Genomic DNA, 18,508 nt, shown 5'->3' with positions numbered 1-18,508 from the left:
CTTCAGCAAAAACAACCACTAAGCGTCGTACACACACTACTGCTGCAGAGCCACTGCCCACACAACATCTTGAGAAACACAATGAACCAAAACAGTCTCAGCTATTCACCTGCATACGATGCTTGACCGCCGGAGGCGCAGAAAGAGGGGAGATGCAACATATGCAGTGCAAAGGGGGGGGCAGTGGTAAAAAATATACATATACAAGCTATGAAAATGGCTTTATGCATGCTCAGTAATCCAGGTAAGAAGATCACAGAAGGTTGAATCAGTTTATCTGGACACAACGTTTATTGAAAGAAACGTTTCATCACTCATCTTATGCCCCTTTTCCACTGCATCATACCAGCTTGACCCAACTCAACTCTGCTCGCTTTTTTTTTAGTTTTCTATTGGGCAAATGTTAGGGATAGTACCAAGTACTTTTTTTTTTTGGTACCACCGCCATCGAGGTTCCAAGCGAGTTTAGCCGAGACTAAAAGGTGACATGAAAATACCACTATAAATAAATAAATAAAATATAAATATGTATATTTATATTTATTTAAATAAAATCTTATAAATAAAAATATTTAAATGTAAATAAAAATAAATATAAACAAAAATATAAATAAAATGTATTTATATTTATTTAAATATAAATAAAATCTGACCACTGACTGGTCAGAGAGAAATTGAACAGCTCTGTTTATAACCAGGAAATGCCAAAGTGAGTCTTATGAAGCTTGTATTATAGCTGATAATCCATCCATGTAAAACATTATTTGTTGTCAGTGAATCTCTTAGTTACACTAATATTGTTCATGTGAAGCACGCATTTAGAGTTGGTCTTGTTGATTTTTTTGAAAATAAAACACTCATGTGGGGCGCTGGTAGACGAGGGAGGAAAAACTAGTCAACATGCCCACAAATGACCAGCGGGGCTTCACCATGAGGGGGTACTCTCTGCAGTGGAAAACCACATCCCAAAAAGTAAAGCAAGTAGAGTCGAACAGAGTAGTCGAGTTGAGCCAGTACCATGCAGTGGAAAAGGGGCATTAGATGGTGATGAAACATTTCTGTCGGTATATTGTGTCCAGATGAACCGATTCAACTTTCTGTGAACACACGAAAATGTGTCTTTGTTGTCAGTTGTCTTTGTTTTGTCATGTAAAATAGGTACGTGCTGTGTTTTAGTAATATTTTGGAAGTTACAGCCAGGTCTACACTGATCATACAGACAAGACAGGCTACTTATCTGTTACGGCTGCGGTCCAGTGACTGTCAGTGATGAGAGTTAAAATGTTGTCGTAAAAGATTCTAAAGTGCAAAGCTTTGTGACACCCTGTGGTCTCAGGCCGACGTTACACATGAAAACTTTTCACACAACTTGGTTGCATTTATGAGTTGCAAGTTGCATAATGTTTGTGCAACTAAACAGTTACACTAAGCATTTCAGGTGTAGTCATAACTACATGCAACAGCCAGTGAGATTAATGAGAATGATATAAGTGGTATGTCGAGTGCGATGAATATTTAACCACTATTCAACAGAAGCTCTATTTATATCGTTATGAATAATCTTATTGGCTGTTGCGTGTAGTTTTGTTTGCATTATGTACATAACTTACCCCGGCCTGTTCTGACAATACTGAAATTCGACTGGGGGGGAAACGTTGATGTTGCATATCCCAACAACAAATGGGTAGTTGCGCTGCTGTTGGAAACCCATTTTTACCTACATAGTTATTAAGGATAACTGCCATAATTAGGCATCTGTCTTTATTAGGACATATATTTCTCTAATAAGAGCCCCCCCTTCAATATCTCCTCATTCTGGAGTCGGAGCCAATGTCTGGATTACTATTTTTGGAAATGTAGTACAACAAAACAATGCCAGGCATACCTCAGAGGGTTAAATTGGTCACCTTAGCGATTGATTCATGTTCAAGAACAGTTCAAATGATCTCTCTCGCTGTTTTAGGGACCACCAAGTCTGAGGACCGGGCAGCACTGTTGAAGAAGTTCAATGAGAAGGGCTCTCAGTATTTCATCTTCCTGCTGAGCACCAGAGCCGGCGGCCTGGGCCTCAACCTGCAGGCTGCTGACACTGTTATCATCTTTGACAGTGACTGGAACCCTCACCAGGTTGGTCAGTCGGTCTGCAAGTGTCTTAAACCCTGGGATTCTCCTCAAGAGCAGCAGCAGGTTCATTTCCATGTTAGAAACTCCCACCGAGAGATTAAATGTGTCTTGGGGTCACATAATGGCACCCCCACTAAGTCCATCATGATGGACATACGATATACCTGAGCTGAATTAATCAGACTTCATAAACCACACTGAGCTATCCAGCCACCAAGCCAGTTGATAGAGCCTTCAAGATAGAAGTTTGACAAATAACGTGTAGAACCTCCACCAGGACAGGCGCTGAGCTCTCAGACCAAGCATGTGAAAAACTTTAACATGCTAATCAATACAGCCTCAACACATCCTAAAGCAATAACATATTGCAACACAAACAGAGCCTCAGTCAGGTTGTAAGACCACACTATGAAATGGAACAGGACAGTGTGAAACCCCTGTAGGTATCCAATAATGCATCACTGCGGTGGAACGCCAGCTAGTTTTCCTCGTTTGTTTGTTTTTGTTTTTTTAACCGAGGATGACAGTCTTCTTGTCTGAACTTCTGTCTGCACTCAGTCTAAGTGGTATTTTGTGTAATGCGCACAGTGTTATTTTGAGGTATAAGAGCTAATTCTCTCTCATTTTTTCCCCCTTGCTAATCATTCGCTGGCTGATATCAGGACCTGCAGGCCCAAGACCGCGCCCATCGCATAGGCCAGCAGAACGAGGTGCGCGTGCTCCGTCTCTGCACTGTCAACAGTGTGGAGGAGAAGATCCTGGCTGCGGCCAAGTACAAACTCAACGTGGACCAGAAGGTCATCCAGGCGGGCATGTTTGACCAGAAGTCCTCCAGCCACGAGCGCCGAGCCTTCCTCCAGGCCATCCTGGAGCACGAGGAGCAGAACGAGGTGGGGCTCCAGTATGAATGATAGCTTTTATTTTTGATTGATTATTAATCTCAGTTTTGTTAGTAAAATATGCAGCTTTTTCCAGGTAAAATCAATAGACAGTGATGTTATCCTTATCAGTGTGATTCGTGTTTGTGTATGTGTGTGTGAATCGATGAGTAGGCTTCTCTTGTCAGTTTTAATTAATTTTAGATTTTGACTTCGTAAATTACTTTCGACATTCTGTAGATAGGACCAGTGGAATAACTAACCTCTGGTCACACCGTTAGAGTGCTTGTAATGTGATGTAATTGGTGTATGATAAAATCTCTGTGCCAACCTAGCAGAGCTGTACTGAGCTGCAGTTGTTGGGATTCAGTGTGACGACTCAGATGTAGAGGATAATGCTCAGTGCGGTACAGCATTCAGTGTGGTGTTGTGAATATTAATAGGGTGGAACAGAACACCGTCTTTTGATTTTGATCTTTTTATTACCCCCAATGTGTGTGTCTAGGAGGAAGATGAGGTGCCTGATGATGAAACCCTGAACCAGATGATTGCTCGTATTGAGGATGAATTTGAACTCTTCATGGTGAGAGGATTGTGTTTTTGTTTTTTGATAAGGACAGGAATGTCAATTAATTTCACATCCCAGTGATTGAAACTGTTGAAGTTGCTCGTCTAACACATAAATAAAAAGAATATAGGGCATCCGAGTGGTGTGGCGGTCTATTCCGTTGCCTACCAACACGGGGGTTGCCAGTTCAAATCCCCGTGTTACCTCCGGCTTGGTCAGGTGTCCCTACAGACACAATTTGCTGTGCCTTCAGGTGGGACGCCAGATGTGGGTATATGTCCTGGTTGCTGCACTAGCGCCTCCTCTGGTCAGTCAGGGCGCCAGTTCAGGGGGGAGGGGGAGCTGGAGGGAATAGCGTGATCCTCCCACACGCTACGTCCCCCTGTTGAAACTCCTCACTGTCAGGTGAAAAGAAGCGGCTGGTGACTCCACATGTATGGGAGGAGGCATGTGGTAGTCTGCAGCCCTCCCCGGATCAGCAGAGGGGGTGGAGCAGAGACCGGGACGGCTCAGAAGAGTGGGGTAACTGGCCGGGTACAATTGGGGAGAAAAAGTGGGAAAAAACTGATAAATGCTTAGCATGAGAAGTCCTTCTGTCAATTGTATCATATAGGAGTAGGTACTAGTATACCACAGATCATACCTTGAGCCTACAGCAAACTACATAAAAAATAGTTCTGCTATAAGCAAATAGAAGGTGAAGTGCAGACAGTCGGTCAGTACACTCAACTACTTAAAGCAGGGAGAGACTTGTACAGACGGATGTATTTCTTGACAAAATACATACTGGGATAAGCAGCTGAAGATGTGGCGTAAACTAACAGAAGGTCTTTATAGGGCCTGCAAATAATTTAATTAGCTGTCCTTTTCCCCAGAATAGACTTAAACTGTTTTTATTTGTCCTTGCCTTACGTGCATGATAGGGCATACATTTAATAGGGCATTTTCCGCTTTAAATGAAAAGCAATACAGGCTAATCAAGGTTGTTATAAAAACAAAACAGCCTGATGAACTTTAAGTTCTGGTTACTTTCTGGTAACCAGGAATCCTGGCAGACATCTGCCTTGTTTTCTTTGTTTAATTCTATTAAGGTCATCTATCCTAAGAAAAACCTTTCAGCCGGCACGCATTTGTAGCTGTTATATAAAATCTAGAAGGCGGCACGATGGTGCAGTGGTTAGCGCGGTTGCCTTACAGCAAGAAGTTCCTGGGTTCGACCCCCAAGGTAGTCCAACCTTGGGGGTCGTCCCAGGTCGTCCCCTGTGTGGAGTTTGCATGTTCTCCCCGTGTCTGCATGGGTTTCCTCCGGGTGCTCCAGTTTCCTCCCACAGTCAAAAGACATGTAGAATAAGCGGTTCAGATAATGAATAGATGGATGGATATACATAAAATCTATAATATCCACAAGATAGATGCTGTATGAAAGTTATACTCCAAATAACAGCGGAGAACTCATCTTCAGGTATTGCTGTTTCAGAGCCACATAGCCACCAACGGCATGACCTGTTTCCTCTACTGCCTCTTGTCTCTAGCGTATGGACATGGACCGCCGCCGTGAGGACGCTAGGAACCCGAAGCGGAAGCCACGTCTCATGGAGGAAGATGAGCTGCCGTCTTGGATCATCAAGGATGACGCAGAGGTGGAGCGTCTCACCTACGAGGAGGAAGAGGAGAAGATGTTTGGTCGTGGCTCACGCTGCCGCCGTGATGTGGATTACAGCGACACTCTGACTGAGAAGCAGTGGCTCAGGGTAAAGTCCGTCTGTATTCTTTAGTCCTTATGAAGCAAAAGGTAGTTTTATACCAAGCGACCTGATGGGTTAAAGGAGCGTTTAAGTCAGACTCACAGCTCCAGTAAAGTCACGCTTAATTAGTTGCTGCAAAAGGACACACGGAGTAACTAAGCTGCTCTGACATGCTATGTTCTTTATGCAGGTCCAAAAACATAACTAGGCCTGGCACTTTGGAGCCATTTAATAACCTATCATCAAAAGTTCAAGCACTGTTTTAAAGCCCCTGTTAACCTTTTCCTCTTAAAGAGCTCATATTATGCTATTTCCCAGTAATTTATTCATTTTCGTGGTCTATTTACAAACATTTGAATGTTTTTATAGTCAAACAGCAGCCAGTTGCAGCTGTACAGGCTGTGTGCAGCACCGCATGCTCCCTCAGCCTGAAACCGGCTGTTTTGGTTTACAAACATACGCATGCATAACACACGTATGTTTGTTCAAATTGTGGAATTGAACACAGAAATAGTCATTTGCTAGCAGATCCCCACAGAAATAGCTTGCTCTACAAGCACTCTATGGGTGTCTTCGTTCCCACATGTTTAAACCGACAATACACATGTTATACATCAAAATTGTTCAGCTTTTCTGCTGAACCAAATGGTACCAGGGTTGAAACAACCCCCATTTTTGAAGGTACGACCCTCAGAACGGCCAGGGGTACATTTCCTATCGGGATACATACCTTTGCATGACACCGGCTTCTGCTCTACCAAGTTTTGTTTGAGGCTTCCCGCCTCCGGTCTACCTAGCTTTGTTTTAGCACGGGCCAAACTAGATGGTAGGCAGGCATTATGAAATTATGTTCCATAATGACGTAGATAATTAATGAGAGAAAAAGCTGGATTACAAAGGCGGCGTTTCAGGCAGGTCAGGAGCGGTGTTTTCCGTAAGAGAGAATGACTCCCTTTGGCACGGAGTTTGGGCTTTGTAACTCTGCAGACATTTTACATGCACCTGCCAGCTATGTAACACACTAAAGGGAAGGGAGAAACACAAATAGCATAATATGAGGGCGTCCGGGTAGCGTACCAGTCTATTCTGTTGCCTACCAACATGGGGATCGCCAGTTTGAATCCCTGTGTTACCTCTGGCTTGGCCGGCCATTCCTACAGACACAATTGGCCATGTCTGTGGGTGGGAAGCCGGATGTGGGTATGTGTCCTGGTTGCTGCACTAGCACCTCCTCTGTTCGGTCAGGACGCCTGTTCGGGGGGGAGGAGGAACTGGGGGGAATAGCGTGATCCTCCCACGCGCTATTCCCCCTGGTGAAACTCCTCACTGTTGGGTGAAAAGAAGCGGCTGGTGGCTCCACATGTAACGGAGGAGGCATGTGGTAGTCTGCAGCCCTCCCCGGATCAGCAGAGGGGGTGGAGCAGCAGCCAGGTCAGCTCGTAACAGTGGGGTAATAGGACGGGTACATTTTGGGAGGAAAAAGAGGGGGGGAAAAAAAGAACATGATATGGGCTCTTTAATCAGCTCCTCACTCTAAGTATTTGAAATCAAGTTTTCAGGGGCGTTACATGTTATTTTGAGATCAAATCACACCACCCAGTGGGACGTGATGTTCATAGGGTTCTCTCCCTGCCCGCTGAAAGGCTCGCTATACACCGGTGTAGGCTTGTTACAGTGGTACAGCTTTTAGAACCCATGTTGCGTTCATCTTTTTACACCATTTTACACCGGTATCACCGACTGTTGCCACCTTCGCTTGCTGGCGTCCTTGTGAGTGCCGTAGAATATCAGTTTATGAACCAGTGTAGTGGAGTCCTGCACTTCAGCATCATACACATCCTGCATAGTGTCGAGCATGGTTTGCACTGAAACCTGTCCACTGAGGACCAAATATTTATTGCTGTTAATGAATCGATCGCCTCCTGCATGTTGACCATCCCCCCCAGTGTTTTTCGTCTGGTGCTGGGAGAAAGGAACACAGCAAACCGCCAGATCTCAAAATTCAGATTAGAGAATTTAGCTCAGGCTTGCTTTCCCAATAGAGACTGTGACTGAGTTCAGGAAATTAATTAGATGAAACGATAAGTTAGGCAATCAGTTTTGAGTTGAGGAATGTCCTTACTTGCCTTGCTGCAGCTGTGCGAGTATTTCTACCACAGTAATTCATTTACTCATGCTTTGCATTGTTATGGCCACCAGGTGGGCTAGCCTGGAGGGGATTATGTGTTTAGTCGTGCATGTGTGTTGGCGGTTTCACGAGTGCATAATTTCACAACTCGAGTACCCCTCTCCTGAAAAACTCAAGTTCTCCAGTAGTGTGTGTGTGTGTGTGTGTGTGTGTGTGTGTGTGTGTGTGTGTGTGTGTGTGTGTGTGTGTGTGTGTGTGCACGTGGGTGAGGGGGGTGTCTGTCTTACATCAATTAAAAGACTATGCAACTATGATGGGGTTGGTCTCAGCACATAGAGCAAAGCGTAAAATTTATGCTATGAAGATAACACTTCAGGAACACTTTATTTGGCGTTTCACCTCATGTACTTGCGCACACGAAGTGGAACAAAATGGCATTTCCCCCAGCCCACAGCAGTACAGCATACCGACAAAAACACATTCAAGAACCACAGGAACACACATATTCAAACTAACACACATATCCAAACCAAAAAAAAAACAAAATCACTGTCCAAGGGACCAAACGCCAGGATGACTGTCCGCCGGTCTGCATGGGCTAGCAGTTAGCCTAGCCTGCCCCGATTACATGTCCCGTCAGACCGCCCCCCATGTTTCCTCCTTGGGTGCAGCTCCAGGCAGGGGCCGTGGTACCTGTGGCAACCGGACGAAGCAGACCAAGCCCTCCCAGCCAATCCAGCGCCAGCTGTACCAGCCAGACACCCTTGACACACCTCCCCACACTCCACACGACGACATCAAAAACACCACAGTCAACGCCAGGTGAGGCCGTCATCAGGCTGCCCTCGGTGTTACCGGAACTGCTGCTCTGCATGGGCTAGCAGTTAGCTTAGCCTGCCCCGCTTCCGTGTCCTGTCAGACTGCCCTCAGTGTTTCCTCCTTGGGAGCTCCGGGCAAGGCTGCGGTCCCTGGGTCCACAGTGCAGCAGACCAAGCTCTTGCAGCTGATCCAGCACCAGCTGTCCCAGCCAACAAATGAAGACAAAATTTTAGACGCAGACATGGACAAAGACACTGCATCGACTGTACTGGATGAGGCCGCTGCACATGTGAATTTGTGCTGCCATACAACACTTAGTCTGAACTTATGCAATAGTGATGTATGGATGATACCGATGACATTTTAACGCTATTGTTACCAACAGTAGCCCAAGGTAGAAAGTTCAGTCAACAAAGTGTTTTTTTTTTCAACTAAGTGTTATTACTGTGCTTAGATATAATGGCTGTTTTTAAAAAAAAAATTCTTTGGTAAATTCAGTGAAATCTGGTCATCATTAGTAAGCCTGGCCGACTCGAAAATGAAATTAGTCATATTTGCTTGCATCTACTTTTAAAAGCATTAATTTGTTTAGCCACGTAATTGTAGTAGCCTAGTCTATGTCAGACATGATGTTTGAGCCATCCTTGAGAAATCTGTCCACAGCTCACAATTGTTGCATGTGTATTTCATCACAACAACAGTTGGGAAAGAAAATATGCACAGTGAAATACATCAATAAAGCAAACACACATTCAGTTATTAACGATGTGAGGACAAATAAAAGAACCAACTGGAGCTGCCTCCAGAGTGCTCACAAGATCTAGCATCACGCGATTAACCAGTACTGCGAGCCCCTGGTGTGTGTGTGTGTGCACTCGCACGTGCATCTGTCTGCAGCTAATCTTGCATACTACTGGAGCTACCCGCTTAATTTTTTTTTTTGCAGTTATGACTATATGATCAAGAACCTCTCGTGATTGCGGTGATTCAGAACCTTTGATGGTATGGCGTTGCCTTTATCTGGAGTGCATGATATTGGGTACACTCATCCAAACAAACTATTACCTCCCTTGCCTGTTTGGTTTTCTTGGATGATCCTTAAGATCCTCTGAGCATATGAACAAATTGTTATACTTGCCAGGTGAACCCTTTTTCTGCTCCTGTCCTGTCTTCCTTCAGGCCATTGAGGATGGTAATCTGGAGGAGATGGAGGAGGAGATCCGTCTGAAGAAGCGCAAACGCAAGAGGCGTCAGGGTAAGGGCTCCTCCAGCAGAGAGGATGACGGACAAAAGGCCAAGAAGAGACGTGGACGGCCACCGGCTGAGAAGCTTTCCCCCAACCCTCCCAAGCTCACCAAGCAGATGAACACGATTGTGGACACAGTCATCAACTATAAAGATGGGTAAGTTGGTGTACCTCTCCGGAGACTATGGTTTCGTTGAAATATATCATAGCTGTGGTGAGTCTGAATGATTTTGTGCTATTTAAACATACAGTGGGCGACACGGTGGCGCAGTGGTTAGCACGGTTCCCTCACAGCAAGAAGGTCTTGGATTCGAGCCCCAGGGTAGTCCAACCTTAGTGGTCGCCCTGGGTCGTCCTCTGTGTGGAGTGTGCAAGTTTGCCCCATGTCTGCATGGGTTTCCTCCTGGTGCTCTGGTTTCCTCCCACATTCCAAAGACATGTAGGTCAGGTGAATCAGCATTGCTAAATTGCCCCAAGGGGGGTGTGTGTGTGTGTGTGTGTGTGTGTGTGTGTGTGTGTGTGTGTGTGTGTGTGTGTGTGTGTGTGTGTGTGTGTGTGTGTATGTGTGTGTGTGTGTGTGTGAGTGTGTGAGTGAGTGTGTGTGTGTGTATGTGTGAGTGAGTGTGGGGGCCCTGTGATGGACTGGCGGCCTGTCCAGGGTGTCTCCCCACCTTCCTCCCAATGACTGCTGGGATAGGCTCCAGCATCCTCGCACCCGTGAGAGCAGGACAAGCGGTTTGGATAATGGATGGAGGGATAAACACACAGTGTAACTCACACAGGAAGAATTTTATATTGATTTCTATTGGAAGGGCCTCGTGCAGTTCTCCGGAATCTGTTATCAACTTGGAGGGACAACTGAGTTCCTGGTAAACCAGTGATTCACACTATGCAGAAAATAATCTTTATTTGTGCGATCACATATCTGTGAATTCAAGTGTCCTTACAGTTCTTTAAAGCATGTGGGAGTTATTCTAAAGCAGGTCACCATTTCACCATTTGGCCACACTAGAAGTTTAGAATTAATGCCATTAATTCTACCCACCAGCAACACTTTGTCTTCACTTGACTGTAGGTCTTTACTTTAATTTTTTTGGATTTTTCCCCCTTTTTCTCCCCAATTGTATCTGGCCAATTACCCCACTCTTCCCAACCGTCCCGGTCTCTGCTCCACCCCCTCTGCTGATCTAGGGAGGGCTGCAGACTACCACATGCCTGCTCCCATACATGTGGAGTCACCAGCCGCTTCTTTTCACCTGACAGTGAGGAGTTTCACCAGGGGGACGTAGCGCGTGGGAGGATCACGCTATTCCCCCCAGTTGCCCCCCAAACAGGTGCCCCGACCAACCAGAGGAGGTGCTAGTGTAGCGACCAGGACACACACCCACATCTGGCCTCCCACTCGCAGACACGGCCAATTGTGTCTGTAGGGACGCCCGACCAAGCCGGAGGTAACATGGGGATTTGAACTGGCGATCCCCATGTCGGTAGGCAACAGAACAGACCGGCATGCTACCCGATGCCCCTTGTAAGACTTTTCTTAAGCTGAGTCATTTATTTTGCTGTGCTTAACAAAGTACTCAGAATCTTTCCTGAAACGGGAGGAAGGAGTTGTTTGTTAGTTTTACATAATTCATTTCTGTAATCAGAAACGGTTTCTCACAACATATAGCCACACGGTCTTTAAATTCTCCCTGTGTTCAGAAATGTTTTGAAGGATTACGAAAAATGTAAAAGGAAGATTTGTGTGCATGAAATGTTATGCATGCTTCAAAATTAACCAAAATAGGGAAAGAAAGTTATGGATTTTCATGAAATAGTGTTTCATACTCTCAGTTAGTGAAGTAAGTCTTGGTCCTGTTCCATAACCTATTTCCTCAGGCCAAAGTCAAGTCAAGTGGGGAGTCTGAAAGGGTTTGGAAAAAAAGATTACGACAAAAAAAAGAAAAGAAAAAAAAGTCATGTATTGAGTAGTGGCAACCTATTGCCTCAGACATTTTTCAATAGATTGTCCTCGTCTGTTGTCATGCATTCATGTCCTGCCAAATGAACTGAGGTCCGTGCCTGGACTACCCAGTGGAAAGTGGAATTCTTTTCTCTCTCTGGTTTGCTGACGTGAGACCCAGAAGGAAAATGGTGATTAAAAAGGAAGTGAAGCCGTCTTTTAGGACATTTTATTATGATAAACATCCCTCTCCACCCTTACTCCCCACCCCAGAGAATGTATTTGTGTGTCATAACATGCAGGTCTTTCTCCCCCTTGTGCAAGAGCTTAAACGTGCCTGCCATCATTGAAAGGCTGAACATGGCAGAATATGTGCGTTTGCCTTCCCAGTGTTCAGATATGCTCAGGCTGCCTGTTAAAGTGGAGCTCTTCCAGGAATCCACTACCTGCCCTTCCAGAAGTCACATTCTTTCCTCTCCTCATTGATGGCTGCTCGTCCCAGAGCATCTCAATCATAGCCCTGGCGCTTGTTTTCCTAACCAAGCTCATATGGACTTTAGTTTTTCCACTCCAAGTCTCCTCGAGGCTCCTGGGAAGTAGTAGCTCTGCTCCACAACGAGGAGAGGAATACGCAGAGTCAAATCAGAATGCGTGGAAAATTCCTATCTGAGGGAGCGCTCCCATGACCCGGATAAAACTTAATCTACTTTGTGAAGCCAGTTAATGGCCTGTGTCCATTGGGTTCCTAAACAGAATAAAGAGAAAATTGTATAGGTACGTCTCCCAATCAAAAGCTGGGAAATGAGATCACTTTAGTTTCAGATTTATCACGTACACCTGATTGTTTTTGAAAACTTGAGTTGTTTTACTGTTTAGTCCACTTAGGCTGTTAGAGGACGCTCCGTTTTTTTCCATAACACTTTATGATCACATTTCCATTCAACCCACCGTCTTTCACAGAAGACACCATTCGTGGCAGTGTTGCCATAGCAACTTCCAGAGCAGCGTCACAACAAACTACAACAAAGGTGTTGGGGGGAAAAAACATTCTCTTCATACAATTAACCTTTGTGGTTTGGGCATGGTTTAGGAGGTGTTTCCAAGCGTGTGGCACACTCAGAGCTCGGAGAGACATTGCACTGGTGTGTCTTGATGCATGCTCAGTAATCCAGGTAAGAAAATCAAAGAAGCTTGAATCAGTTCATCCGGACACAACGTTTATTGACAGGTACGTTTCATCACTCATCTAGGGGCCCTGACACACCAGGCCGACGGTTGGCTGTCGGCCAATGTCGGGCCGTTGGTGAGTGTCTGTGACCCTAGTTTTTGCGGTGTGTCCTGCACCATCAGCACTAGTCGGACCCCTGTCGGCAGCTTTTCAGCTGATTCAGCATGTTGAATCGGCGGAGCCCGTCAGTGAGAGAGATTACTCTGATTGGCTGTTCAGCTTAGCGAATCAGTGCAGAGCATACATGCTAGTTGGCCGTCAGCTGTAGTCTTTGCGGTGGTGTGTTCAAGTGCTACTTTTGGGCTCAGACGGCAGGCGACGTGAGGCGATGCAACAGTCAGCCTTTGTCGCCGCTAGTCGGTTTGGTGTGTCTGGGCCCGACGTGACAGCTTCAGTCTAAACTGACTGCAGGTATCCCCACCCCTTATAAACACTACAGTACAATACAGTGGTATAACGACCGAAACCAACAACCAGTTTCATATGCAAATATGGGTGTGACCATTAACTAGAGTTTCGATTTTTAGAGTTGTGAGGATTGCTGTGATTTATACATCAGGGAAGCTAAACAGACACTGGCCAAGAGGATGGTACAACACAGAAGCGCTAACACGTCAGGCCAGGACTTCACAGTCTACACCATCTATAGGCCAGTGCCCACTCTTCAAGGATGAGGATGTGCACATCCCTGATAGGGAGGAACGCTGGTTTGAACGGCGAGTCAAAGAGGCCATCTATGTGAAGAGGGAACAACCGTCCCTGAACCGAGGGGAGGTTAAGAGTACATCTGTCACCATCTTAAAATGCTGTGATTGCAACTATTCCCCAATCCTCTGTGAATAGTACACATGGCCATTGAAACTCTACTTAATTGTCACACCCATATTTGCATATGAAACTGATGGTTTCGGTTGTTATGCCATTGTATTGTATTGTTTATAAGTGTGGGGATACTTGCAGTCAGTAGACTGAAGATGTCACTTAGTTGAGTGATGAAATGTATCTGTCAATAAACAGTATATCCAGATGAACTGGTTCAACCTTCTTTGATTGCACTGGTGTGATTGCTCGATATCCAAGTCATTTGATATCGAATAGCCTTGGAATCAAGCTGAACAGCTCTCCAGCGGCAATCTCAGACGTCATACAGTACACACTACAGGTTAAGAAAAATCCAATATTTCATTATAAACACACTCTCATTCTGTTTGTTATCTCCTTGACAATGTTTTTGTAGGCAGATGTGAAGTAGTGACAGTAGATGGAACACAGCAGTGAGGATAAACGTCTTTCGCCTTTCTCACAAAAATTCAAACAGACAATTCAGTCACAATTCGACCTCTCTAACCTCTTAGCAGCTATTGCCTCAGCTTGTTAGGAAGTGGCTCAGAGTCATACATTGTCTTTGCGGGGGAGGAAGAAATAGCAAGGAGCCCCTAGAGTTTATCGCCATCTGGCCTAACAGATAATTCCATATGTGCAAAAGGAAGACTGAAGTTGATGCAGCGTATCTCAACACACAGCAGAAAGAGGTGCAGCTTGGCTCTTACCAGCTGAAAATGAAGCAAATAAACATACGAGTTCTTGGCACGAGGAAAGTCTGGAGCAAAATGACAACCTTAGATGAGGTGTTTTCTGTAATGGAGCAGTTACATTGCCACGGGGTGGTGGCCATAAGATTCTTTAGCCAAGTGATCATGCTTTTTTGTTTCCAGGATTTAGAAATTAAGTCTTAATGCCTGTTTCTGCCAATTTTCCCTTTTCCTATTTTCCTTGATATTAGGGAAATTAGCTGGGAGAAACGGGCAGTAGTTAACCCAGTCGATCAGCTGTGCAACAAACAAATGTTTCGAAGGTTAATTTGATAGATCAGATCCTTGTTAATACATTCTCACTTTTCTAGCCATGCACCGCATACTGCCTCTGAGGGAATAACGTTTAGTGCTAAATCAAAGATGAATCCCACCAAGGATGAACTAAGTTACAAAAACACTGCAGAGGAAGGTTGACATTATGTGTGCTGTCTGGTAATCTTTATGACCTGCAGACTTTGAGAAGTCAATGAACAGTACATTCGTGAAAACATACTGTCACAAACTGAACTTTAATTTGGGTGGTTGATTATAACGTGTTGATTACAGCCACAACATGAAGATTTGGGAAAGAGTAATAGAAGCTAGGTTAAGAGGAGAGGTGATGATCAGCAGCAGCAGTATGGTTTCATGCCACGAAAGAGCACCACAGATGTGATGTTTGCTTTGAGAATGTTGATGGAGAAGTATAGAGAAGGCCAGAAGGAGTTACATTGTGTCTTTGTGGCTTTAGAGAAAGCATACGACAGGGTGCCGAGAGAGGAGGTGTGGTATTGTATGAGGAAGTCGGAAGTTGCACAGAAGTATGTAGGAGTGGTGCAGGATATGTGTGAGGGAAGTGTGACAGTGGTGAGGTGTGTGGTAGGAATGACAGATGGGTTCAAGGTGGAGGTGGGATTACATCAAGGATCGGCTCTGAGCCCTTTCTTGTTCGCAATGGTGATGGACGAGATCAGGCAGGAGTCTCTGTGGACTATGATGTTTGCAGATGACATTGCTATCTGTAGTGAGAGTAGGGTGCAGGTGGAGGAGAGCCTGGAGAGGTGGAGGTATGCACTGGAGAGAAGAGGAATGAAAGTCAGTAGGAGCAAGACGGAATACCTATGCGTGAATGAGAGGGAAGACAGTGGAATGGCGAGGATGCAAGGAGTGGAGGTGACAAAGGCATATGAGTTTGAATACTTGGGGTCAACTGTCCAAAGTAACGGGGAGTGCAGAAGAGAGGTGAAGAAGAGAGTGTAGGCAGGGTGGAGTGGATGGTGAAGTGTCAGGAGTGATTTGTGACAGAAGGGTACCAGCAAGAGTTAAAGGGAAGGTTTACAAGATGGTAGTGAGACCAGCTATGTTGTATGGTTTGGAGACAGTGGCACTGATGAAAAGAAGGAGGTGGAGCTGGAGGTGGCAGAGTTGAAGATGCTAAGATTTTCATTGGGCGCGACAAAGGACAGGATAAGGAACGATTATATTAGAGGGACCGCTCAGGTTGGATGGTTTGGAGACAAAGCAAGAGGCAAGATTGAGATGGTTTGGACATGTGTGGAGGAGAGATGCTGGGTATACTGGGAGAAGGATGCTGAATATGGAGCTGCCAGGGAAGAGGAGAAGAGGAAGGCCAAAGAGGAGGTTTATGGATGTGGTGAGGGAGGACATGCAGGTGGCTGGTGTGACAGAGGAAGATGCAGAGGACAGGAAGAGATGGAAATGGATGATCCGCTGTGGCGCCCCCTAACGGGAGCAGCCGAAAGTAGTAATAGTAGAAAAAAGATGGAAACACTATCACAAAGCAATGACAATCAGAAGGGCAGAAAGGAATATGAATGCTGCTGATGCAAATAAATATATACAAATATATAGCATTTTTCCCCTGAAACCGTCAATGGCATTATAATAAGTGTTCAACTAATGAGGAGCAGAATATCAACAGAGATACAGGAAAAAGACGTTTTAATACATTGCAGTACAGGCCTGTTTCGTGCTTTGCGCACTCATCAGCTGCTAATGTGGTTAAACAAACGGTTTACGGTCTGGGAAACCGTTGATGGTTTCGGAAAAAAAACGCGATCTCTGCTCCTTACCCTGTTGAGCACTTATGAAACCACCGGCTTTCCAGTGAATTTTGGATATATATATATAGAGAGAGAGAGAGAGAGAGAGGCATTCTGTCAATCATATTCTTTATCTAACAGACTAGAAAATCCTAAAATAAGCCTAGAGCAAGCTGACTCATCCACCTTTTCTTACCAAACAAAATTACACTCAAAGCCTCCTGATCCAATGGCGCTAATAGTTAAAATTCCTGCATTATTGCAATCAGTGTAAAATTAATCCCAGTCCAACTCGCTGACAGTCTCAAGAACTTTTACTTAGCAATGCTAATTTGCCCTATGGTATGGTGGACTTCATATCAGTGTAAAATGCCCTTAAATTTAAACAGATAACCGTATTTATCCATAATTGTTCTTTAAACATCCAATGTTATAACAGTATGGAGTGGATATAACGCACTGTAGCTTTACTATTTCAGGATTTAGCCCATTGTAGCACCACTCCTTTTCACATTTTCTAGTTCTCATTTAGACTCATCTCATCATCACCTGTTTCTCTGGGGTCGGATTGTGGTGGCAGCAAGCTAAGTAGGGCACTCCAGACATGCCTTTCTCTAAAAATGCCCTCCAGCTCCTGGGGGATTTCAAGGCGTTCCCAGGCCAGATTGGACATGTAGTCCCTCCAGTGAGTTCTGGGTCTACCCCGGGGTCTCCTCCCAGTTAGACGTGCCTGGAAAACCTCCACAGGAATGCACCCAGGAGACATCCTAATCAGATGCCCGAACCACCTTAACTGGCTCCTGTCCTCCACTGGCTGGTCAAACTCCCATGCCTCCCTCAGTGCTTCCTCAAGGGTAAGGAGTTGTTCCGTTGTTCCACGGCCAGGACGGAATCCACATTGTTCCTCCTGGATTCGAGGTTCGACAGTCGGTTGGAGCCTCCTTTCCAGCACCCTAGAGTAGACTTTCCCAGGGAGGCTGAGCGGTGTGATGCCCTGATAATTGGAGCATACCCTCCGGTGTTCTTTTAGTACAGGCATGAATTTTTGGTGTTAGATTTTCTTCATTTAATTGTTTCCTTTGTTTACCTGTGTGAAAATTTTCACCTGCCCCTGAACATGAACCCTTAAATTAAGTGTATGCTGTTTTTTTTTTTGTTTTTTTTTCCTACTTGGTGTATAATACTGTTAACCTGACATCAAAACCTACCACCTGTCAAGAGGCCAAAATACAGCAAATGCACCAAAGGAAAGCTGCAGCTTAATCACATTAAACATAACTGTCCATTTCATTTTCAAACCATTTTCAGTGTTTTGTTGTGTTATGTGCCTTGGTTGTGGTGGCTCACGTAGAGGAACATGACAAGATTGAAATGTGCCAGACTCTCATTAACGTAAAGTCGTTTGACTTTGAAGATTGATCGGTTTATGAGGACTTTGGCTTCTTAATTAATGAAATTTTTCACCTGAACACTTAATGCCTTCACGGCAACCCCTGCAATTCAAAGTGGAATTGAAAGTCTGACAACAGGTCCTGTTTAGGCATCAGAAGCTAAATTCAATCAATTGGTCAATCAAGCTGCAACAGCCACTCAAAGCGTTTTACCGTTTGAAAGTGCTTTGACGCTTAGCTTAGCCAGTGAAGCGATGTTTAATTGGACTTGTCCACACTGAGTGATCTGAGAAATGGATAACTCCACATGACGGGCATCAGTTGCTTGAAGGAAATTGTAGACAACACCAACCCAATGCCTGCAGTATCAATATCAAGATCAATATCACAATATCAAGATCATATACTGGGAGGCACAGTGGTCCAGTGGTTAGCGCTGTCACCTCACAGCAGAAGGTCCTGGGTTCAAACCCCGTGGTAGTCCAACCTCCTCTGTGTGGAGTTTAAATGTTCTTCCCATGTCTGCGCTGGGTTTTCTCCGGGTGCTCTGGTTTCCCCCACCATCAATAGAAACATGCATGTTAGGGTTTATACTCCTGTCTGTGCCCCTGAGCAAGGCAATGGCAAAAGAACTGGAGTCGGTCCCCGGGTGCAGCATGGAGGCGGCAGCCCACTGCTCCTAGCTACACAGATCACAGCTAGGATGGGTTAATTTGCAGTAACTGGCTTTCACCAAGGGGATTAATAAAGGGAACTTAATTAAGTAATTAATGACCTAGCTGTTGCATATTTCTACAGC

The 18,508-nt window shown here is 45.0% G+C and overlaps 1 protein-coding gene across 2 annotated transcripts in view; it reads left to right on the top strand.

Annotated features, from left to right (window-relative positions):
* Positions 1-18,508, top strand: part of smarca2 (SWI/SNF related, matrix associated, actin dependent regulator of chromatin, subfamily a, member 2) — an 86,234-nt gene that overhangs the window by 54,717 nt on the left and 13,009 nt on the right. For both annotated transcript variants that reach the window (XM_056291303.1, XM_056291383.1), the window contains 5 exons: positions 1,964-2,127; positions 2,787-3,014; positions 3,508-3,585; positions 5,103-5,321; positions 9,442-9,665. In XM_056291303.1, coding sequence (XP_056147278.1) covers positions 1,964-2,127; positions 2,787-3,014; positions 3,508-3,585; positions 5,103-5,321; positions 9,442-9,665 — 913 coding nt within the window. The remainder of the gene's footprint in view (positions 1-1,963; positions 2,128-2,786; positions 3,015-3,507; positions 3,586-5,102; positions 5,322-9,441; positions 9,666-18,508) is intronic.

This window comes from Lampris incognitus, chromosome 1 (genome assembly GCF_029633865.1).
Source record: "Lampris incognitus isolate fLamInc1 chromosome 1, fLamInc1.hap2, whole genome shotgun sequence".
NCBI lineage: Eukaryota > Metazoa > Chordata > Actinopteri > Lampriformes > Lampridae > Lampris > Lampris incognitus.
Note: the sequence above shows the minus strand (reverse complement) of the source record. Positions and strands in the feature narration are given on the sequence as shown.